The following is a 19892-nucleotide window of genomic DNA, read 5'->3' as shown; positions in this document are numbered from 1 at the left end:
TATCAAATCGCTCCTTCTGAAAACTAAATAAGCCCAAATCCCTCAGCTTCTCCTCATAACCCATGTGCTCCAGCCCCCTAATTATTTTGGCTGCCCTCCGCTGGACCCGCTCCAATGCATCCACATCCCCTCTATCCTGGGTGGCCCAGGACTGGACGCAATACTCTAGACGTGGCCGCACCACTGCCAAATAGAGGGGAATAATCACTTCTCTAGATCTGCTAGAAATACTCCTCCTAATGCAGCCCAATATGCCGCTAGCCTTCCTGGCTACAAGGGCACATGCTGACTCCAGTCCAGCTTCTCATCTACTGTAATCCCCAGGTCCTTTTCTGCTGCACTGCTACTTAGCCAGTGGCCATCGCTAAAGAGAAACTTCTTGTTCCCAGCATGAGAGGAGATTTGTAACGGGAAGCAGTACATTGGCCCCCACCCCGTGTGCCGCAGGCTATGGGGCCAGCTCTCCCATCTGCTCCCTGCTCCTCCCCTGAGCTCATCGGTGCTCCTAGGAAGGAGGAGATTAACTAAGGGAGAGGTTCTGACATCCGCATTCACACCGACTAAGAGTGTGAGTCTGCCCCACAGATAGCACTGGAACTCTGTGTGGAGTCACCGGGAGGAACCTGCCCTGCAGTTCATGGGATGACCCTGTGCAGAGGACACTGAATGGTCAGTGAAACTGTACGGAAAAATGTAACCGCCATTACTGATTATTGCTTGGTGACCCCAGACTCCGAGACAGCCCCATGCAGACGGCCAACGTCCCCCCACAGCGCACCGCTGCGACACAGCGAAGGCGGCACTGAGCGGCATGCAGCATTGCGGTGCAGGAATGAAGAGGGAACTTTGGCCTAGAGGGCTGGGAAACCTGCAGACAGGGCTGGGAGCTCTTTAATGCCCCAGCCAGGGCTGGCAGGGCATGGCCTATGCACATGGCTCAGGTGCAGCAAATTGCATGGAGCTGGCTTCACGAGCGCCAGGATGTGGACGGATGAGTCATCCCTCTCTCCCTCCTGCCTGCATCTCTTTTCTTCCGTCGCGTCCAGTCCTTCGCTGCAGCCTCCTCCCCTGGGTCTCTTTCCCCGTTGGTCTTTTCCAGCCCTCTCTCTCCGAATCTCTCCTCCGCCTTTTTCTGCCCTACCTCCAGGCCCGCAGCCGGGGCAAAGCCGACAACTGAATCAGGTGGCAGATGAGCTAAGGGGGCCCGGGGCTGCCGCTGCTGTAGCCTGGCCCAGGCCCTTGTCAATCGGGCTGCTAAGCATGGCAGTGCCTGAGGGGAGTCACAGAGCTGGGATCTGTGGAGCCGCAGGGCCAGAGGGGGGCTGTAGGTTGTAACCATGTGAGTCGGGGGGGAAGCAGGCTGGGACTGGAGGGAGACAGGCTGGGAAGAGTAGGAGGAATGGAGCTGTGGGGCAGTGCAGGGAGTGGAGTCAAGGGGGTGGGGGAAGAACTGGTGTGGGAAGAGAGAAGAGTGGGGGAGGGGACGAGGGTCGGCAGAGATGGCTGGGAGAAAGCAGCCGGGGGGGCTGGGGGCAGAGAGGGGAAGGAGCCGAGCTTGGGGGCAGAGCTGTGATGGGCGGCAAGGGGCAGAGGGCGGAAGGAGGGCGGGAGGGGCCCCTCCAGGCAGGTGAGGGATGGGGCTGAGACTGACCTGATGGAGGGCTGCTTGGGGGTCCCCTGGGTGCGGGGGCCGGTGGCTCTGTCAGAGGGAGGAGGGGGGGCATTGATTGGGCTGTCCAGAGCCCCAGAATTCCCCTCAGGAGCCCCGCCTACTTCCCTGCCCCCAGCCCTTTCCAGCGCCACCTCCCTCTCTGCTCCCCCGAGATGGCCGGCAGCACTGTCACCTGCGACCGAAATCGCTCCCCCGCCGGGCTGCCGCTGCTGCTGCCGCACCCAAGCCCCGCAGGACAAACCCTTTGCCGGGCAGCGTGAGGGTGCATTTCCCAGTGCATTGCAGGGAAGGGTCGCTCGTCCCTCGGCATCTGCCTGGATCTCTCCTCCGTCACCGATGGACAGCCCCGGTCCCCGGCCCATCGCTCTGTACTTCGGCCCCGGGGCACTGAGCCATCCGGCCAGCCGAGGGCAAAATCACACCTCCCTCAGCGCTGGCTAAACAAAGGAAGTCAGCTTGCCCCGAGTCCTGCCCACCACCCACCCTAACAGGATCCCAGACGTGCGGTCGAACCTCCCGCTTGCCTGCTAACCACAGATCCTCTGCCCCACTGCAGATGTTCCAGGCCTGCTGGAGCCTGAGAACCTGCTGGCTGCCAGCTAGCCAGGGGCCCAGGACCTGCCACCGGGCCACTCTCCCACCGATGTGGGCATGCCCGAGCCTCCCCACCTGCCGGCGGCTCCTTACCCAGAGGGCGCAGAGCTGCCCGACCTGCCAGACAACCCGCATTGGGACCCTGCACCATAGGAAGTAGAGGTAGGAAGCGGCTGGGGGATGCTCAGCCAGAGCCCAGTCAGGGTGTTTCAGCCTGGATCCCCACTGACCGACTCTGGCACGTGCTGTTGTTTGGGCTCGGGCACTGTGGAGTGGGTGGGCCTGTGGCCTCCTCCCCTAGATTAGCCCCTTGCCTCTCCCAACCCTCACCACCATGGGTGCTCCCAGCCCCACCCTGCTTCAGCAAAACCCACCAGCATGCTGTTGGAACTGTTCAGCCCTGCTAGCAACGCGCTGAGCCTCATTAACTGCTGCCCCAGCGCCTGGGCACACACACTGCCCGTCTCAGCCCCAGTTAAGGGAACGGGGCCCCGTAAGGACCGCTGTCTGCCCAGAACCAGGCCGTGCCTAGTTTTTGGAGAGGTGGTGTGGGCTGCTCCACCCTGAAGGGGTGTACTCCCCTGGCTGACACCTTTACAGGCTCCAACCCGCAGTAGGCTCTACTGTGTGTGGACGTGCTATTTCAGAATAAGCTAATCCAGAAAAATCTCTTCCGGAATAGCTTATTCCGAAATACCACTGCAGTGTGGACACAGCCGAGGTACGCTCGGGAGGTGCTGCTGATTCTCTGAGATCCCTCAGCTGCCTTTGCGCTGCTCTGGCGGGGGTCGGCCTATGTTCCCTGACTGGGACGCAGGAGCTCTGAATGATCCAAGCAGGTCCTGCTGGTTGAGTGCCCAAGATGTATTCTTCTTCCCATTCCCCTGAGTCTCAGGGAGCGAGGGGAAAGGACGCAGCTTGCATCCATGCCTCTCACTCCTGGCTGGTGAGAGGGGCAGAGAGTAAGTCAGGCAATCTGAGCACTTTGCCCTCTCTCCCTGACAATCAGGGCAAGGGGAAGAACAGCAGCAGCGTCCCAGTACACACAGAGGCTGTCTCCCCCAAGCGGCGCCTTCACACGGCCCCTTGGTCTCCCTGCCGTATCGGCGTCTCTCAAGGCCTTAGGCAGCATTAGTGAGGAGGGCCGGCCGGGGCGGCCGTTGGTATGCTGATAGCACACGCAGCTCTGGCAGGAGATGGGTGCGTGGGAGAGAGCTGTCTGGCTCCCCCCCGGCCTGCGCGAGGCTGGCGTGATGCTGCAGGCAGGGATTAAAAGTGGAGGCCCAGCAGCAATTGGGTCGGCGCCTTTCATTGGAAGGAACACTTGCCCATGAGTGCCCAGTCCCAACCCCGAGGTACCCAGCCAGCAGCAGCCTGGCCTGCTTGCCTCTGGCTGTGCGCAGCAGAAAGCAGGGACCTTTCCTCTGAGCTGCAGCCTCCTGGTGCAGCTGGCCGTGACTTTGTCCCCTTCAGCCTAGACCTCTGCAATTAAAAGTGAAAAGGTTCAGCTCTCTGGAATCCAGTCCTGGCGTGGGCCCCGGCTCTGAGACACTGTGGCCGGTGGAGGTGCTTGTGCCCTGGGCTTGGAAGGATGTGGCGTTCTCTGTAAGAACCCTTCTGCTCTGGAGGTCGGAGCTGGGCTCCGTTAACATCCGGGGCATCTGGGCTCATCCAATCACCCAGGCCTGGCCAGGCTTAAAGCTTAGATCTTCCACCCACTTCTTTCACTGCTGCCGTGCAGACATAATGCAGGGCTCCCCCCAGGGTTGGGATGCGGGTGGGGGCACCGGTGATGGTGACGCTAGCAGCAATCAGAGGGGCTAGGAAGCAGGCTGTGGTGGGAGCTGGTTGGTGGGCAGAGTGCGTTTTCTGAGGGACAATTAGGCCTTTGTTCTGGTTTTAATGCCCAGTGGTTATACCTCCAAGAGGCCCTAACTGACTACAGGCATACCTGTCTACAGAGGCAAGAGCTGAAGGGGAAACTGAGGCACTAAGCAGGCACACGTAGGCTGGTGGCAGAACTGGGACATGAACCCAGATCTCCTGAGTCTTGCTGCCCTGTGCAAACGGCCTCACCTACTGCCAAATGGGGCTGTGCAAATTGCAACCCGAGGTCAGCCAAGGCCTTCATTTCTGCTTTACTCTCCTAACTCTGTAGGTACAGCAGCTGCAGCTGCTCCCAAGCCATTGTCCCCCAGTGCTAATCAATGAGGCTCTCGCTCTGTGCGCAGCAGCTGACCCAGCAGGAAATAAGTGAGGGAGCCGGGGAAGGCAAACGCACAGGCCTTGCACCTGAGCTCCGGGTGAGAGACGGAAGCAATGGCCTACTTCCTCCAACCTCACCGGCAGCACTCAGACTCCAAAGGAAACGTAGGCCCTGCTGAAGCATGCAGGGAGTTAGACCTGCCTGCCCCTGCCTGTGGCTGTCAGCAACCAGCGCAGCCTCAGCCCCACTGCTAACAAGAGGAGAGGGCCGGTGGCTTGTGCGTGATCTCCTGAAAGCCCTCAACGCAGTGGGAGGCGCAGGGACGCAGTCAGGGGAGGCCGGGAGCCAGGCAACGCTTTCTAAGAAATATGGTGCAATGCCGCCATCTCCTGGGAGGTGGCTCAGCTCAGCCGTTAAACTGCAGCCGGAGCCTGCCTGCCGCTCTCGCCGGTAGCGTTCTGCACCCCCTTTGTCCTGGTGCAAGTTACTGGGCAAAGTGGGCCGCAGGCTCAAGGATCCCAGCTCCAGTCTTGCCAGGTGCTGGTGGCTCCCACGTGGGTAGTCAGCGTTTGGCAAGCGGTGGTCAGCCCCGCTCAGGATCTGGCCCTTTATCGGTGGCGGTGCTGAGTGCTAGGCCCTGGGTACCCGGGTGGGGAACACTTTGCCTTTGAGAGTTTCAGTCCAGCAGAGTTCCAGACAGGCCTGGCACCAAATCCCCACCCGCTTCCCTTCTCCCCTGGTGCGGCCCATTCGGTTCGCTACACGCTGCTGTCTCATCTGTCCCACGCTTCGGCTCGTGCGGCCCTCAGTCTCCAAAGCAGAGCACAGGAATAAGCAGAATGTGCTCCCTGAGCCCAAACAGGCCTGACCCAAATCCCACCGCGCTCGCTGGGAGGCTGTCAGCGATTTCCCAGGCTCCTGGCTCAGGCCCGGGGTGGGGAACAAGAACGCTGGCACTGCGTCATATGGGCTGGCCTTTGGACCGGATAAGCGATGCCAGCTATGTAGAGCTGGTGTCCCTCTCCAAGGGCTCTCAGATGCCCCCTGTCCATTGTCCATCTGGCCATTGATGCCCCATATAAATTCATCACCTTTCCCCAATCCCCACCTCGTAACTAACCACCCAACTCACCCAGCAAACGGCCTGTGCCCACCTAGTCCAGGCAATGGCCACATTGTGGTCCTGGTGGTCACCCACCCTCGCCTTTCCCTGGTTCTACCCTTGGCTGCTTGGCTTGTTAATTACCACCTCCCATCCCGCCAAGATGGATCATCAAGCAAGGGCCCCAAAGAACTGTGTGTGAAGGTCCAGGCAAGGGGTTTGGATGTGGCTAGTTGATCCCATTGTGGGCAGGCGGGGTGCTGCAGATCAGAGGCACCTGTTCATGCCCAGGTTTATTGCCCTCCGTGTAAATCGAATTTTGCATGCACTGGGGGAGGCTGGGGGACCGTGCAGCTGGAGGAAGTGGGGGGAGGCAGCCACGCAGCTCCTGGCTTCTCCAGGCTGGGGGGCACACAGCTGCCTGAGCCATGGTTTCCCAGCAGGCCAGGAAGGGAGCCAGGTTGGAGCCAGGCTGCAGGTGTAGTAGAACCCAGTTCTGATACGCTGGGTCTCCACTGACCTAAGGTCCCACGGTGGGTGGCCTCGCAGCTGCTGTAAATAGCTTCCCCAGTGGGGCACCTCTGAGCACAGTTGGAGTACAGGGAAGATCTCAGCTCATGGGCTCCAGTTTGCAGCCATCTACCCTCCCTGGGACCATGTGCTCGTCTGGCCCACTGGCTGCTAGGTGCATGTTGGGAACTAGCTCTTTATAAATATGTCCATCCCTATTTATCCGGCTTAGCAACGGGTTTTCTTATTTGACTGGCACTGTGCCTGGGAGGGGCTGGTGACTCCCATAGTACCGGACCGGCGGAGGTCAGCTCCTCACCCAACACGCCTAAAATGAGGCTACAAATAACCAGCTCTCACTGATTTATTGTCAAGCTAAAACCAAAGCGTGAATCATTCAGTGGCACGTCGGGGTGGGGCTGAGCCCTGGGGAAGGGCAGTCATAGCACACGCCAGGGTGTTTCAAGCTGAGACCCAGAACTGACGCCCACTGGAATCAATGGAGGGTTTCCGTTAACTCGCCTGGGCTTTGCCTCAGGTCCCAAGTGTGCAGTGGCAGCGTGGGCTAACCTGCCAGGATGTGCTGGTGCCCGCGGTCATGGCCCAGCCTCAGGGTAAGAACAGCCCAGGGTAGCAGCCGGCCTAATCCATAACATCAATAACTAAGGGAGTAAGGTACTCGGAGTGCCGGATACCCAGGCTGAAGTCCGGAGCCCGCGGCTTGGTGATGGTGACCCAGCTGGTCTCATAGGCAGCCGGCCCTGGCGTTGAGTCCCCTGCGGACTTGTACTTTCTCCACATGCTGTAGGCGGGTTGCCGGTGCAAGTAGACGTTTGGTTCGGGCACATCAAAGGATGCCGGGCCAGGGACTCGCGCCAGCTCCTCTGCGTTGCGCCACAGGTCCTTTTTGGAGGCCATGCTGTAGCAGGGGGCAGACGGCTTGGAGGGAAGTCTGGGCCCCAGCATCCGCGGCAGGGTATAGGCGTTGGGAGCTGGGTTGGGATCATTCTCGCGGTAACAAGTGCGGTCGGCCAGGGAATAAGCAGGTGCAGAGGATTCCCCCGGGTGCACCTTCTCTGTGTGGTATTCGTTCGGAGCAGGGGTGCTCATCAAACCTGGGGCACAAGAGACAGGTTGGGATTATTACTAGGGTAGGATTGGATTCTGCCTGCTCCTGATGCTAAGGGCACCGTGGGGAGTGAGCGGGTGCCCTTGGTGGGCCTGCACAACAGGCCTTTGGCCACAGCGGATGGGGTGCCAACAGGAGAGAATACTGTACACCAGCCATGAGGTCCAGTCCAGAGCCTCAGCTGGTGTAAATTGGTGCAGCTCCGTGGAGTGCAATGGTGAGATCACAGAGGCAGCCATGTTCGTCTGTATCTTCAAAACCAGCAAGTACCTTATCTGTTAGTCCTTAAGGTGCCCCAGGACCTCTTGTTGTTAAAGGTGAGATGCCCATTCATGCTGAGGATCACCTGGCCCCAAAAAGTATTCAGGCTCACTTGCCTTCACCGGGCCTGGCACTGGGCCCAACTCGCCTCTTTAAAGGTTTGAATGACAGTTCCAACCACTGATACACGGTTGGTTGCCACAGGGCTTGGTCACATGTTGTCTTAGCTTCTGGCACAGTCCAAGCAGCGACTCTCTCCTCCTGCCTTTGCTGTGGGAGCCCCAGGCCCTCTCCCTGCCGCTTGACCAATGCTCTGCCTTCTCATTGGATTCGGGCCCTCTCGATCCTATTACATGAGCCAGTTGTGCCTTACAACCCCTGGGACTCCAAGAGGCCTCATGCTGCCTTCAGCGTGCCTGTGTGATGCCCTGCAGAGCCCAGCTTTCAATGGGACTCGCAGGTCCCAAAGCAGTTTCAGAAACGCGCAAGACAAGGCACGCCGGTGCCAGCCCAACCCCGTGTGCGAGAGCTGAGATGCGCTAAGAAAACAAGCTCCGTTTTTTGTGTTCCCTGAGGCCCACAAAGGGCTTAGTCCAGCTCCCAGTGAAGTCAAGAGGAGCTCCATTCATGATACAAGTCAAGTGTCTGGTGGGTAACCAAGACAGAAGCCCACCCTTTGTCCACAGCCATGATCAAGTGAGCCCCCTCACTATATAGTGCAGAGACCCACCCAAAGAGATGCTGGTCCCTGGGAGCAGCCCGCAGCTCTGGATGTGGGGGGAGGAAAAGGGGAATGTGCTAAGGAGAGGAGGAGACCTCATGGGGACCAGCCCCATTTTCCAGCTCACGAAGAGGGGCTATTCCAAAGACATGGATCTGGGACAGCCGACCGTGAGAGTCCAGGACCTGCCTTAGGGCTCCAGGCAACCGCTGCCTTCCTGGGTACAGCAGCCGGAGAGACTGCTGGTCTCCCTGGGGCAGTGTTTGGTCAGTACAGTCCCCACCCGATCCCATTGCAGCCTGAGCCATAGGGCAGCCCCCTGCCTAGCTCCTGGTGGGTGACATGGGACAGCTGGAACCAGTGCAATGAGAGGCTCTCCAACCACTGCCCAGCCAAGGGGCCATCAGGAAACTGAACGTTCACCTTCCTCGTTCATCTCTGCCTTTCCCTTGGCCCCGCTCATGGGCACACAGGCAGCCTCTCGAGGCAAATCCTTATCAGGGCCGCTCGGATTTACCTTCCCACCTCTCATCTAAGAAAGTCCGAAACAACATGCCCTCCTTCGACGGTGCAAATCACCCAGGTCCGTCACCATGACCCTCCACTGCCTCCTCTCTCTCCACCATTCTGCCTTCACCACAACGGATTAATGCGTGGCCTCAGCATACGTCTCCGTTCTGTTCTGTGAACACCATGTGGGCTGTGAGCCCGTCCGGTGGCTTCCCTGGTGTGGCTTTTTCCTCTTCAACAGGAATTCCAAGAAGTGTCGGCAATGGGCAAGCAACGCGGAGCAAGCAAGGGCCGCCAACCCAAAAGGCCTTCTGCTGGAAGCTCAGCACCGTGGGCAACGTGCCAGCTACCACCCAAAGAAACCCATCCTTCCAGGCGAGAGGGCGGCCAAGCACGGTAGTAAAAGGACAGAGGGCGCTCCCCCGAGGCGGGGCACTGCAACTGGGTAAGAGAAAGCCTCTGGGAGCACACAGCAGATACCGAAGAGCTGACGCTAATTTCAATACATAGGCAGCGCCCAGGGTGGGATGCAGCCCAGCAGATGGGTGAGGGTCTGGTGAGCGAAGTCCTCAGGGCTGCAACACCGTTGTCTGGGAGTCACCATGCTCAGCACTTCCCAGAGGCTGTCAACTGGCTGGGCTCACCGTCTCGGTTTCCCTCTCCCTCTGAGCGGTCTGCCCCTCCGAGACATTTGTGGGGCGTGAGCCCACCGGCTCCGGGCCGCTGAGCTCCCTCCGTTCCCACCTCCCATACAAGGATGTGCTGGGAACAAGACTCCCAGCCAGGCCCCGAGCTGCACAAGCCATCAACTGCTGGTTGTTCCCTCGCTGGCCCCCAGGATGATGAATTCTTTAGAGAGGAAGCTAAAAGAGCAGCCGGCAGAGCTCATGCCCACGGGCCCTCCCGGCTGCACAGCGATACGGTCAATAGCAAAGCTGTCCACTGCAGCCTCTCTGCTCAGCAACTTCCCTGGCAGCCGGTTGGCCAAATAAGAATCAAAGCAGCCATGGCCAAGAGGTGCCACTAGCTGCTCTTGCTGCGGGTATCAGCATCTCCCCTGGCCGCTCTGTACATTCCCCTCAGGGACCTTGTGCCTTCAAATTCCCCCTTCAAGGCCCATCTGCACGCACCATCCACTATCTCTGTTCATGTCCTGCACGCTCCCCAGGGGACGGGTTTCATCTCTTTCTCCCTGCATGCCCCACTCTCCGCAGGAGCTCATGGGGCCCTCATGCCTCATTTCCTCTTCCGGCAGGAGCTGTGTTTTCTCCTGAAGAACAGCTGCTGCCCTCCACAAAGCCGGCAGTGGAAAAGAGGGGAGGTCTAAACCAGGCCCATATTTGGCACCAAGAGCTGGATTCTGCACTGGAGGGACTGTGGGGAGATTCGCCTGCATGTCGGCCTATCACAGGTGAGACACATTCATGCACCTTGCCTTAATGAGGCATCCCAGCCCTTCGGCACTGACCTGCAAGGCACGGGCCAGATAAGCCACTGCACTTGGCAATCCAGACCATCAACCCCACAGCTGGTCATGCAATAGATAACACGACAGGCGCGAGAGCGCCTGAGCAGGTACAGCGGTGGCACATGCTTTCGTTGTCTGAGTAGGAGGAAGGACGGAGAAGCACTGGGGGGCCAGGGGAGGCGATTTAAGGACATGCTGAAGGCATGCATGAAAAAGTGCAGCATGGGTGGAGAGGGGTAATCCGGGAGCGGCTGGTGCAAGTGGAGACATCCTGCCACAGTGCAGACGAGGAGAGGTGGAGAAGAACAAAAGAGCAGCCAAAACTGCCCCATGCCCCTCCAACAGCTACCGACACCTGCCCCGTCTGCGATCAGACCTGCAGCTCCAGAATGGGGCTGGTCAGCCATCACCGGCCGCACAAACAGGAGGGTGACAGGAGGATGCCCCACTTGTTATTGAATGACTGCTGAGAGAAGAGACGTGAGGCGCATCCTTCACCTCCCTTTGCAGGGCCACGCGCCTCCCATGGACAGATCCTTCAGCGCTGGCATCTTCTCCTGCTGGACGGCTGTTAGGGGGCAGGAGATGTCCCATCCCCTGACAGACTGAACTCGCAGGAGGACGACATGCCCCAAGCAGCCTCCGCCCCAAAGAGTTTATAATCTGAAGGTACAAATGGGTGTGGTACAGCAGAGATGCCGTGGAGACAGTGTCTCAGGTGAAAGACCAGGAGTCTGTTCAGATCAGGTCCTGCCTGGCAGTCGGAGAACAGGACAGGAGGGTGGTCCCAATGGGAGGAGCAGAGGGCCAAGCTGGGTCCAGGGACAAAGCTGAGAATGCAGGTGGATGGAGCCAAGGAAGAAGCTGAGCCTGAGTAGCACCTTCCCTATGTCTGTGTACCACCGCACCCCAGCTGCCGCGTCGGACGCACATGACGGAGGGCACCTGACCTGACACTTGAGGCATATCTGGCTGCAGGCCAAGGGCATATTTGTGTCTGGAGATGCCAGCATGCGTAATCAGCACGGGACAAGCTGAAGCTTTCTGTGCAGAGCAGCAGCCGGCTGTTTCCCTGGAGGAGTTGTCGGTCAAGCCATGAGGTAATCTGGTTTCCTCTTTGCAGGGCTACACCCAGGAAACTAGCTGTTCCTTCATGGGCTGTGTGGTTTCTGTGGGGGGCTGGAAATATCATCTGGAACAGCAGTCTGTATTCTGGCAAGAGTCTTGGCTTGGACTTATACACCCAGACATCCCTCAACTACTCAATCGTAGGCTGTGATGGTTTGTTTTTACCCTCTGGATCCCTGGGTTGGTGGCTCCTTGGCTGAAATTCTTGGGGCATCTTCCCTCAGATTTTGGTTTTGGCCCAAATGGATGTGGGGGGAGTGGGGAACTCTGTCAGTCCTGGCACCGAGGTGGTCACAAACGGCATGCAGGCAAGCTCTTCTTCCAGAAAAATCATCCCTACATCAATGCCCAGTCCCCAGGGAGAAACAGCCACAGGGATTGCCTCTAATCAGAGAACAATTTCTCCTGCTGCTCACAGGCTTCCTTCCCCAGAAGCTTCCTCCATACAAAGCCCCGCCTCTCCCCAAAATAACACCGCACAGCATGTTTTCACAAGACCAAGGCTACGTCTACACTAGCACACTACATCGAAGTAGCCTATTTTGAAGTAAGAATATTGAAATAGACTGCTTTGATGCATGTCTTCTACACGTCCTCCAGGGCTTGTGCCATCGACATTCAACGTCGAAGTAGTGACGGAGAACATCGAAAGGAGCCGCCCCGGAAGGAAATGTGGAGCGTCCACACACACAAGTGCTCCTCATTGAAATAAGGGGCCAGCAAAGCCCCAAGCCGCTCCCTTAAAGGCCCCTCCCAGACACACTCGGCCTGCACAGCATGAGATCCACAGAGCCGACAACCGGTTGCAGACCCTGTGAACGCAGCATGGACCCACAGCTGCAGCAGCAGCAGCCAGAAGCCCTGGGCTAAGGGCTGCTGCACACGGTAACCATAGAGCCCCGCAGGGCTGGACAGAGCGTCTCTCAACCCCTCAGCTGATGACCGCCATGGAGGACCCCGCTATTTCGAAGTAGCGGGACGCAGATCATCTACACACGCCCTACTACGACGTTGAACATCTTCAGATAGGAATAGTGATTTCGACGTCTCGCCTCCTGACGTCGATTTCAACGTCGAAATAGCACACAGTGCGTGTAGACGCGACGTGTGCTATTTGGATGTTGTGCTGGCTACTTCGAAGTAGCCGGCTAGGGTAGACACACCCCAAATGTTTGTTCATGTGCAATAAAAGAAAGAACTTGAAAAACTATATGTCACGGGGCCATCTGCCGTAATGTCATCATGACTATGTAAGAAGCAAGGGAATTGAACCACCAAGGGGCTGAGTGACTTGCCCTCACTCTCTTGGGAAGTCTGTGACAGAGATGGGAATTCCTTCCCCTGCAGATCGGTCTTTCTCCCTCCTATGGGAGCTAATATTTGAAGACATCAGAGACAGAGCTGTGAGCCATGCAACCGGTTCTCAGGCACAGGGACCTCCTGTCCCTCTCCCTGGAGTTATTTGAACAGAAAGCTCCGCTGTGACGGTGTAGGATATTGCCACTAAATTCCTCGATGGCCCCGTAATTCATAGTTGCTTACCTTTAAATCCATTGCTAATCTCCAGTGTTCTAGATTATGAAACTGAAGCTACATAACTCTCTTGGCTTCTCTGCCATCGTTTCCAGGCAGTTTGCACTGCCGTTGCTGTATGTTCATTCATTCTGGATTTTAGTGAGCCGCCCAAGCTGGCCCCGATGATATTCCTTCCTGTTCCTCTACATAAACCAAAGCCTAGAGGAGTTTACACATCTGCCCAGCTCCTTCCACACAGCCTTAGCGCTTCCCGTCACCTGCTGCCTGAGCAGAGGCAGGGAACGCAGCTGGATACAGCCAATAACATTCCCGATGTGGTTGCTGTCTAGAAGCCACATGTCTTTGCGGGGGTGGAAGCACAAGCACACTCCGGCTCTAATGTGAGCTGACCTAACGTGGGCTCACACTGTGAGCTCCTTTGGGCAGCAACCACCTGTTTGTGCAGTCTACGCACAGCACCTAACATAATGCAGCCCGGGTTTATGACTGCGGCTCTTCAGCTCCTGATTCTTGTTAATTGTACAATTAATAATAACGGCGTGTTGCCGGTTGGCTTTATTTGAAGGAGAGATCCTATTCTGGGGAAAGCTGTCTTGTTAAAATTCCTAGGGCTAGTTATCCATCAGGGTAAGTCCGGTGTGCCTGGACTGTGGTTGGAGGATATGCATGCATAGGACGTTCCCCTAGGTCGTTTCTACCTCCACCCCAACCCATTAAATACATTTTAGACCTCACCCCACGATTCCCAAAGAGGACGTAGCAGTCACTTGGGGGAACATCTGTTTGGCCTCTCTAAATCACATTAAAAAACAATATTAGGGTTCAATCCTTCCAATCCTCACACCAGCCCACCAAAGCACCTCTTTCTGAGCTAAAACAGCGAGAAGTCCTGTGGCACCTTATAGACTAAACGACATTTTGGATCATAAGCTTTCGTGGGCAAAGACCAGATTGGTCAGAGCTGCTATTCCTGGACACAGCGCCCTTCCTGAAGGGCCCCAAAGGTGGGCAGTATGTTCCCGGACACACGGAAATGATGACAAACTGCGGTGGAATCATGCTAGAAGAGACACCTCCAAAAAACTAGGATGAGACCTTCGCTCTCGTTGCAGGGGCAGCCAACATAGTTTTGAAACCCACAGCTGCGGAGAAGCCAGGCTAGTGTATTGACACAATGCAATGTCAAGGTCCCCACGTGTGACGGCAAAACACTCCACGTATCAGAGAGGTCGCCAAGTTAGTCCGTATCTTCAAAAACAACAAGAAGTCCTGCGGCACCTCATAGACTAGCCGATATTTTGGAGCATGAGCTTTCGTGGGCAAAGACCCGCCTCATCAGATCTTCATCTGTGCCCACAAAAGCTCATGCTCCAAAATATCGGTTAGTCTATAAGGTGCCGCAGGACTTCTTGTTGCTTTTGAAGACACTCCAAGTGCCGCCGGCATTCCAGCTAAGTTAGGAAAGTCGAGAATCCAGTGTAAGCTCCCTTAGGGAGTTAGACCAATACACACCAGCAGAGGGGCTGGCCCAGTGAGAATCCAGCCTGGTACAGCACCATTGACTTCGACGGGCTTGCCCCAAGCTGTGAGTTTGACCTGTTTATGGCTTGCTAAAGCACCCAGGGGGCGTAGGCTGTCGGAGGCCAAGAAATGGTGAATGCATAGGTGCTGGTAGGGGCTAATTGTGCTACTCATGCTCCGTTCGGTGCATGCTGCTTTATTCGGTGAGAGGCACAGCAGCTGCTGCTCTGTAAGGCCCGACTGCCCGTGGTGGCAAGTGGGGTGCCTGTGGCCTCATTTGATTTAAAAAGGAAGCAGCCCCCTGCCTGGCTAGTGGAGCAGTGGCTGGTTCTGGGCTGATCCAAAGCCCACTGACCTGGAACCTTTCCCCATGCAGGTGTGTGGCCGATTCAGCTCCCCTGGGGCTGGGGAGTGGGAGCCAGTCAGACAGGAGAGAGAGTTGCTGCTATGGGACCACGACAGAGGCAGGCAGCCTGTGAGACAGGAACTATGACAGGGTTGCTGGAGGTCTCTACGTCCGCTCTGTCCTGGGGGGGGCCTCGCCTCCAGATTCCTCCACAAGGCACTGGGACAGCCAAAGTTCTCCAGAGAAACTTCCTAGGGTTCCCACTGAGCTCACTGCAGTGGCCGTAGGCAGTGGCTCTCTGTGGCCGTAGGGAGCGCTGGGCAGATACTGCCGGAGCACGGACATGCTCGACAAGGCTCAGAGTTCTCTGCCTCGCTTAATTTTAAGGAGTCCCACGGAAGCCATGTCATTGTAGGCATCTACATGTCCGTCATACCCCGACCCTCAGGCCAGCCCAGGACAGCCCTGCGCCTGCTACTCACTTAGACTCTTCTCTCGGTTCCATATGCGGAAGGACGGTGGCTCCCGCCAGCCAAAGCGGGAGAGGTGAGGGTCTATGAAGCAGGCGCCAGGACTGATTGTGTCAGCCAGGACTGCAAAAGAGAGGAGAAGAATCCGGGTTGAGGGAGGATCAGCTCCCAAGCCACCACAGAGCGATCTGACCCGAAACTCCCCATCTTCCTCTGGTTCAACTTCTTTGGTCCCTCCGGCTTCCCCTAGAGCCCCTGGAACTGGGGTTTATGCTACCAGAGGGGCCGGGCAAGCTGGCCGCAGGGCTGCACACTCACAGTTTCATCCCTGACTCAGACACGCTGCCAGAAATGGGCTGACGCTGTGCCCAGGGGCTGGTAGCGCCACACAAACACTCACGCCTTCTGCCTCCAGGAACCAATGCCCTACTTCCAGGGTGAGTGTAGCACAACATTTAGCTGTAACCTGTGCGATGACCTAAGACCATCCATGTGCTGGTGAGGGGCTCAGTCCAAGGCCTCTGAGGCTCGGTCAGGTTTCTTCTCCTGGCAGCTACAGGGATGCAGAGTTTCAAACTCTTTGGGGATTTCTCCGTTGTAGGGCACTGTGGGCCAGACCTTCAGCTGGGGTAAATCACCGGTGTCCACGCAGCGACACCAAGTCACACCAGCTGAGGGTCTGGCGCCTCGTTCGTTACTCTCACTTTTCTCCGTGTGCTTTATACGCATCGTGTAGGCTGGTTCTGCAAACATGGTGAAGTCGTGGTTCCTGATGCCCGTGCAAGGTGGCCGGCCATATTTTCCAGCCCCGGGCCCTGGAACGCAAAGGGAAATGTCAAGGGAGACTGTTCACATGAAGAGAGGAATGACCCAGCCACCCTTTAGCTTATATACAAAGTTCAACCAGAAGAGAGTCAGGCCCCAAGCTCTTTATAAAGCTCCTTTCTCCTCCCATCCCTGTAACGTCTCAGTCCGAGGCAAGGAAGTGAACTTGGAACTAATTTCCCCTAACAGTGTCTCTACCTTCCCCCACCCTCAAATCCCACTCTTCTGAGGTTAATAGTGAAGGTGAACAGCTTCAAAGGAGGTCTTTAAGCCACCACCAGTTGGGGTCCGATGCCCTGGCCTGGGGATATAATTATGGTGTTACCAAACCAGGAGGTTTATCCTGAAGGAGAAGATTTCTAGCCTCCGGCTCTCCAGGACACCGTGGCGTGGGTGTTGCCATCTCCTACAGAAGGTCCTACCTCATCCCCATCATCAGTCCAGGCCACAGAGGAGATCATCTCTGCCCTTTGCTTCCTGCAGTCCCAGATGGAGTGTGTCCAGAGAAGGTAACTGTCCCGTAGAGCTTTCTAGCCGCTCCATCCCGGGAAAGCCCTGATGGACCCCCACATCCCAATACGCCAAGCTCTCTTGCTTGACTGTCAGCTCGGGACTGTCAAGAACGCCTCAGCAGATCTCAGGGCTGTCCTTTGAGACCCACTGACCTAACATGAAGGCCTCCTGCCCCTCTATTTCCTACCCTCCCAAGCTGCAGATGAGTCAATCCCTCGTTCAAATGTGAGTCCTTCAGATTTTGCACAAACCGTCGTAGTAACCAGGTGTAACAAATCCTCCATCAGCCTGATGAGCCATTGACAACCCACTAAAACTAGACACAGCCTTGCCGTGCTGGTTCCCTGCAAACTCTAGCTGTGGCAAACCCAGCTCCATACACTCCTGCTTCTCTGCTAGTCCCTTTCCCACCCCCAGGTCTGTCTGCCAGAAAGCTCCCTCGCCTGCCTTAGGAGGAGAAGTGCTCACTACAGGTTCCACCTCCCCAAAGTGGCTTTCTCTCATCCAGCAATATCCATGGTTCAGCAGGACCAAAGATGTTACAGGACCTGAGAGACCTGGGCTCCGAGGATGTTCTGGCCCCAGGGCCCCGGGGCTGGCCAGACAGGACTGAAGCCAGCACCCCAGGGCCTGGGCCGTGTCTGACAGCCTGGATGTGGCTGTAACTGGCCTCTGGAGGGCTGGGGCTGCAGCCAGCCGCCCAGCTGCACCTGAGATGGGCCCAGTGCAAGCCAGGCTATAGGTCAGGGGTCAGCAGGAACTTGAGGTGTAAGGGGAGGCAGGGAGATCAGTGGGATACGGAGCCACCAGCAGGGAGGGGCAGCAGGCTGTGGGGGCAGGAGACCTCCCTTGGTCCAGCACATTGACCTCATTCAGGACCAGTCAGGTCCCAAGGGTGCCGAATGAGGGAGGTGCGACCTGCAACTATTAATGACTCTGACCAGCAGCATCCTCTATTGATCCATCTTTCATCTTCGGATGCTAGGCAATTCCCATCTGTTCACCTAGGTGCTCTACAGCCCATCTCTCTGCCCGTCCCCGTGGTGTTGGGGGAAGGCTTTTCACTCCCGCTGGAGCAAAGCAGGGCCAGGCAGGGTGTTCCCTCCCGAGCGTGGCCGAGACGGTGTCCCCCTCAGGTAAGAAGGTCACTCACCCTTGATTTTGGCAGTGATTGGTGGGTACAGCCTGGTTCCCTCTGGTGTCACGACTGAGGCTTTGCCCACTTGGCTGCGGCCTTTAGACTTGGACATCTCCCACGGGGGGCACCTCAATAGCTTCCCTCAACGGTCGTTACCCTGGAAACCTGCCAAGAGAACACTCACTCACTAACTAACGAAAGCTCTGCGGCACCGGAGGGCACCGAAGGGACCAGGGTAACGAGGAGCCAAAGGGACGGGGCAGCAAAGTCAAAGAAGCTGTTTGCAAAGCTGTGCTCTGACTTAACAGTCAGACTGAATCAGGGGCTCGCGCTGCAGCTGCTTTTAGCTTGGCCAAGGTTAAAAGCGTAATTTAGGTTAAAAAAAACCACCCCAAATCACCGCGATCCTCCTCGAGCTGGCCTCCGACTCCTTTTTTTGGACGGTAAATGGCAGCCCCTGCTCTGATTAGCCCTTTGCCTGCCAAGGGGATGATGTAAGTGTGGAAGCTGGAAGGTCTGTTTATTTCCCCATTGCCATGGTGCTGGCAGAATGTTGTGGAAGGATGTGCATAAAGCCGAGGGGGGCCCGACAAGCCCCCCGACAGGGTGGGCGTTATTAGCTCTGCATAGTGACTGCTAAGGAAGAGAAAGCCACCGGCAACTGCCGAGGCAGGCGCCAAAGCCTGAGCCTCTGACCAGACGTTGCTGCTTTTATAAAAGAAAGATTGAGTAACAACGAAAAAGCTTCTATGAGCTCTGCCGCGCCGGACGTTGTCACAGAATAATGCGTCGTCTGCAAAAGCCCCGCTAGGGCTCACCTGAAGGGGCTGGCTGCTGATGTGGCCAGGTGGCTCTCAAAAGAGTTTGTCTCCCGCTACAGCAGAAGGGTGTCTGGTGACTACCGCACACCACTGGGGGCCTCAGCACCAGGTTCCAGCCCTGCTCTGCCACTGATCAGCTGTGGCCTTGGGCACCTCACTTCTCCGTTCTCAGGCTGTTGCCCTCTCACCCATTCCCTGCGCTCTTATTTCGACGGAAAACTCCTCAGGGTCGAGGGTGTCTCCTTGGCTACGTCTTCGCTAGAAGCATCTGTCTACAGCTGTCACTGTGGGAAGAGCTGTTCCAACTAAACGGCTGTTGATCACTCGCATCTACACACAAAAGCAGGTCGAGCTTTTGACCAGCTCTGCGGACAAAAGGGCCCGTCTACACGGCTTTTTTGTTAACAGTTTCTGTCGACAAAACATTTCATGTGTGGCTGCTCCGCAAGTTTTGTCGACGAAACCCCAGCTTTGTCTGCAACACTCTCCAGTGTAGACATAGCCTTCGTATGTAGGCGCAGCGCCTGCCACCATGGGGCCTCAGGCACCGTTGGGACTTCTGGGTGCAATTACCGACTATAATTAATAATCCTACCCTGGCCTTAAGCTCTGAATGGCAGACTTGGGATCTGGCCTTCACACTGCCACGGTGTGGGCCTGTTCCAGGGCAAATCAGTTCATTGCCCCGTGCCTCAGTTTACCCGTCACTAAAAGTGAGTTTATAACCCTTCTCGGCCTTTGCAAAGTGCTTTGAGGGTCTCCAATAACACAAAGACACAAACGTGAAAAAAAATGCATTGTGTCAGCCCACTGAGGAAGCATAGAGGGGGGGTTAGGGTTAAGGTTAGGGCCCTATGCCACCTGCAGGAGTAGGAATTGTGCACACCATGAGCTCCTCCAGCTGTGCGTAATAAACCCTCCGATTTGACTCATACACGGTCCCCAGACTTTCTGCCTACGGTAGGGAATTTTAATATGCCCCCAAGCACTTAACTCTTTCTCATCTACATGGGTAGCAGCAGAACTGCTTGCTGGCCTTGATCTGAGCAAACCTTACAAGAGTGCGGCAGAGTGCAGCTTATTGTGACCCGGTGGGGTGTGTGAGGGTTTGATTCCCCTGCTTAGGTTCCAGGCATTTCCCACTGGCCTGTAGTAACCTGAGGTGGGTGCCTCAGTTTCCCTAGGCACAGCATCAGTGGGTAGTTGATGGGCGTTCCAGTGTGATAACTTCTCTCACCTGCTCAATGACCCTCCTGTCCTTTGTCACCTAGGCAGCCAGGTGACACCTTTCTTCCCCCAGAAACCGGACAGCAGAGGGTGGAGGCGCCTGGCTGGTTGGAATTGGAATGGGGCAGTTGAGTGGGGCAGTCTGGTCTGGCTGGAGAAGGAGGAAGGAGGGCCAAGGGACCCCCACTGGGCCC

General features: G+C 56.9%; 1 protein-coding gene across 1 annotated transcript in view; it reads right to left on the bottom strand.

Moving 5' to 3' along the window:
* Nucleotides 1–6458: 6458 nt before the first annotated feature.
* The window catches only part of CIMAP1C (ciliary microtubule associated protein 1C), a 59406-nt gene continuing 45972 nt past the window's right edge, over nt 6459–19892 (bottom strand). Inside the window, exons 2-5 of the mRNA XM_075006889.1 lie at nt 17666–17815; nt 15879–15989; nt 15187–15297; nt 6459–7199 (exon numbers count right to left, since the gene is read on the bottom strand). Of these exons, the coding sequence (XP_074862990.1) occupies nt 6727–7199; nt 15187–15297; nt 15879–15989; nt 17666–17762 (792 nt within the window). The 5' untranslated portion in view covers nt 17763–17815 and the 3' untranslated portion in view covers nt 6459–6726. The remainder of the gene's footprint in view (nt 7200–15186; nt 15298–15878; nt 15990–17665; nt 17816–19892) is intronic.

This window comes from Carettochelys insculpta, chromosome 12 (genome assembly GCF_033958435.1).
Source record: "Carettochelys insculpta isolate YL-2023 chromosome 12, ASM3395843v1, whole genome shotgun sequence".
NCBI lineage: Eukaryota > Metazoa > Chordata > Testudines > Carettochelyidae > Carettochelys > Carettochelys insculpta.
This window is presented reverse-complemented; position numbering and strand designations above follow the sequence as displayed.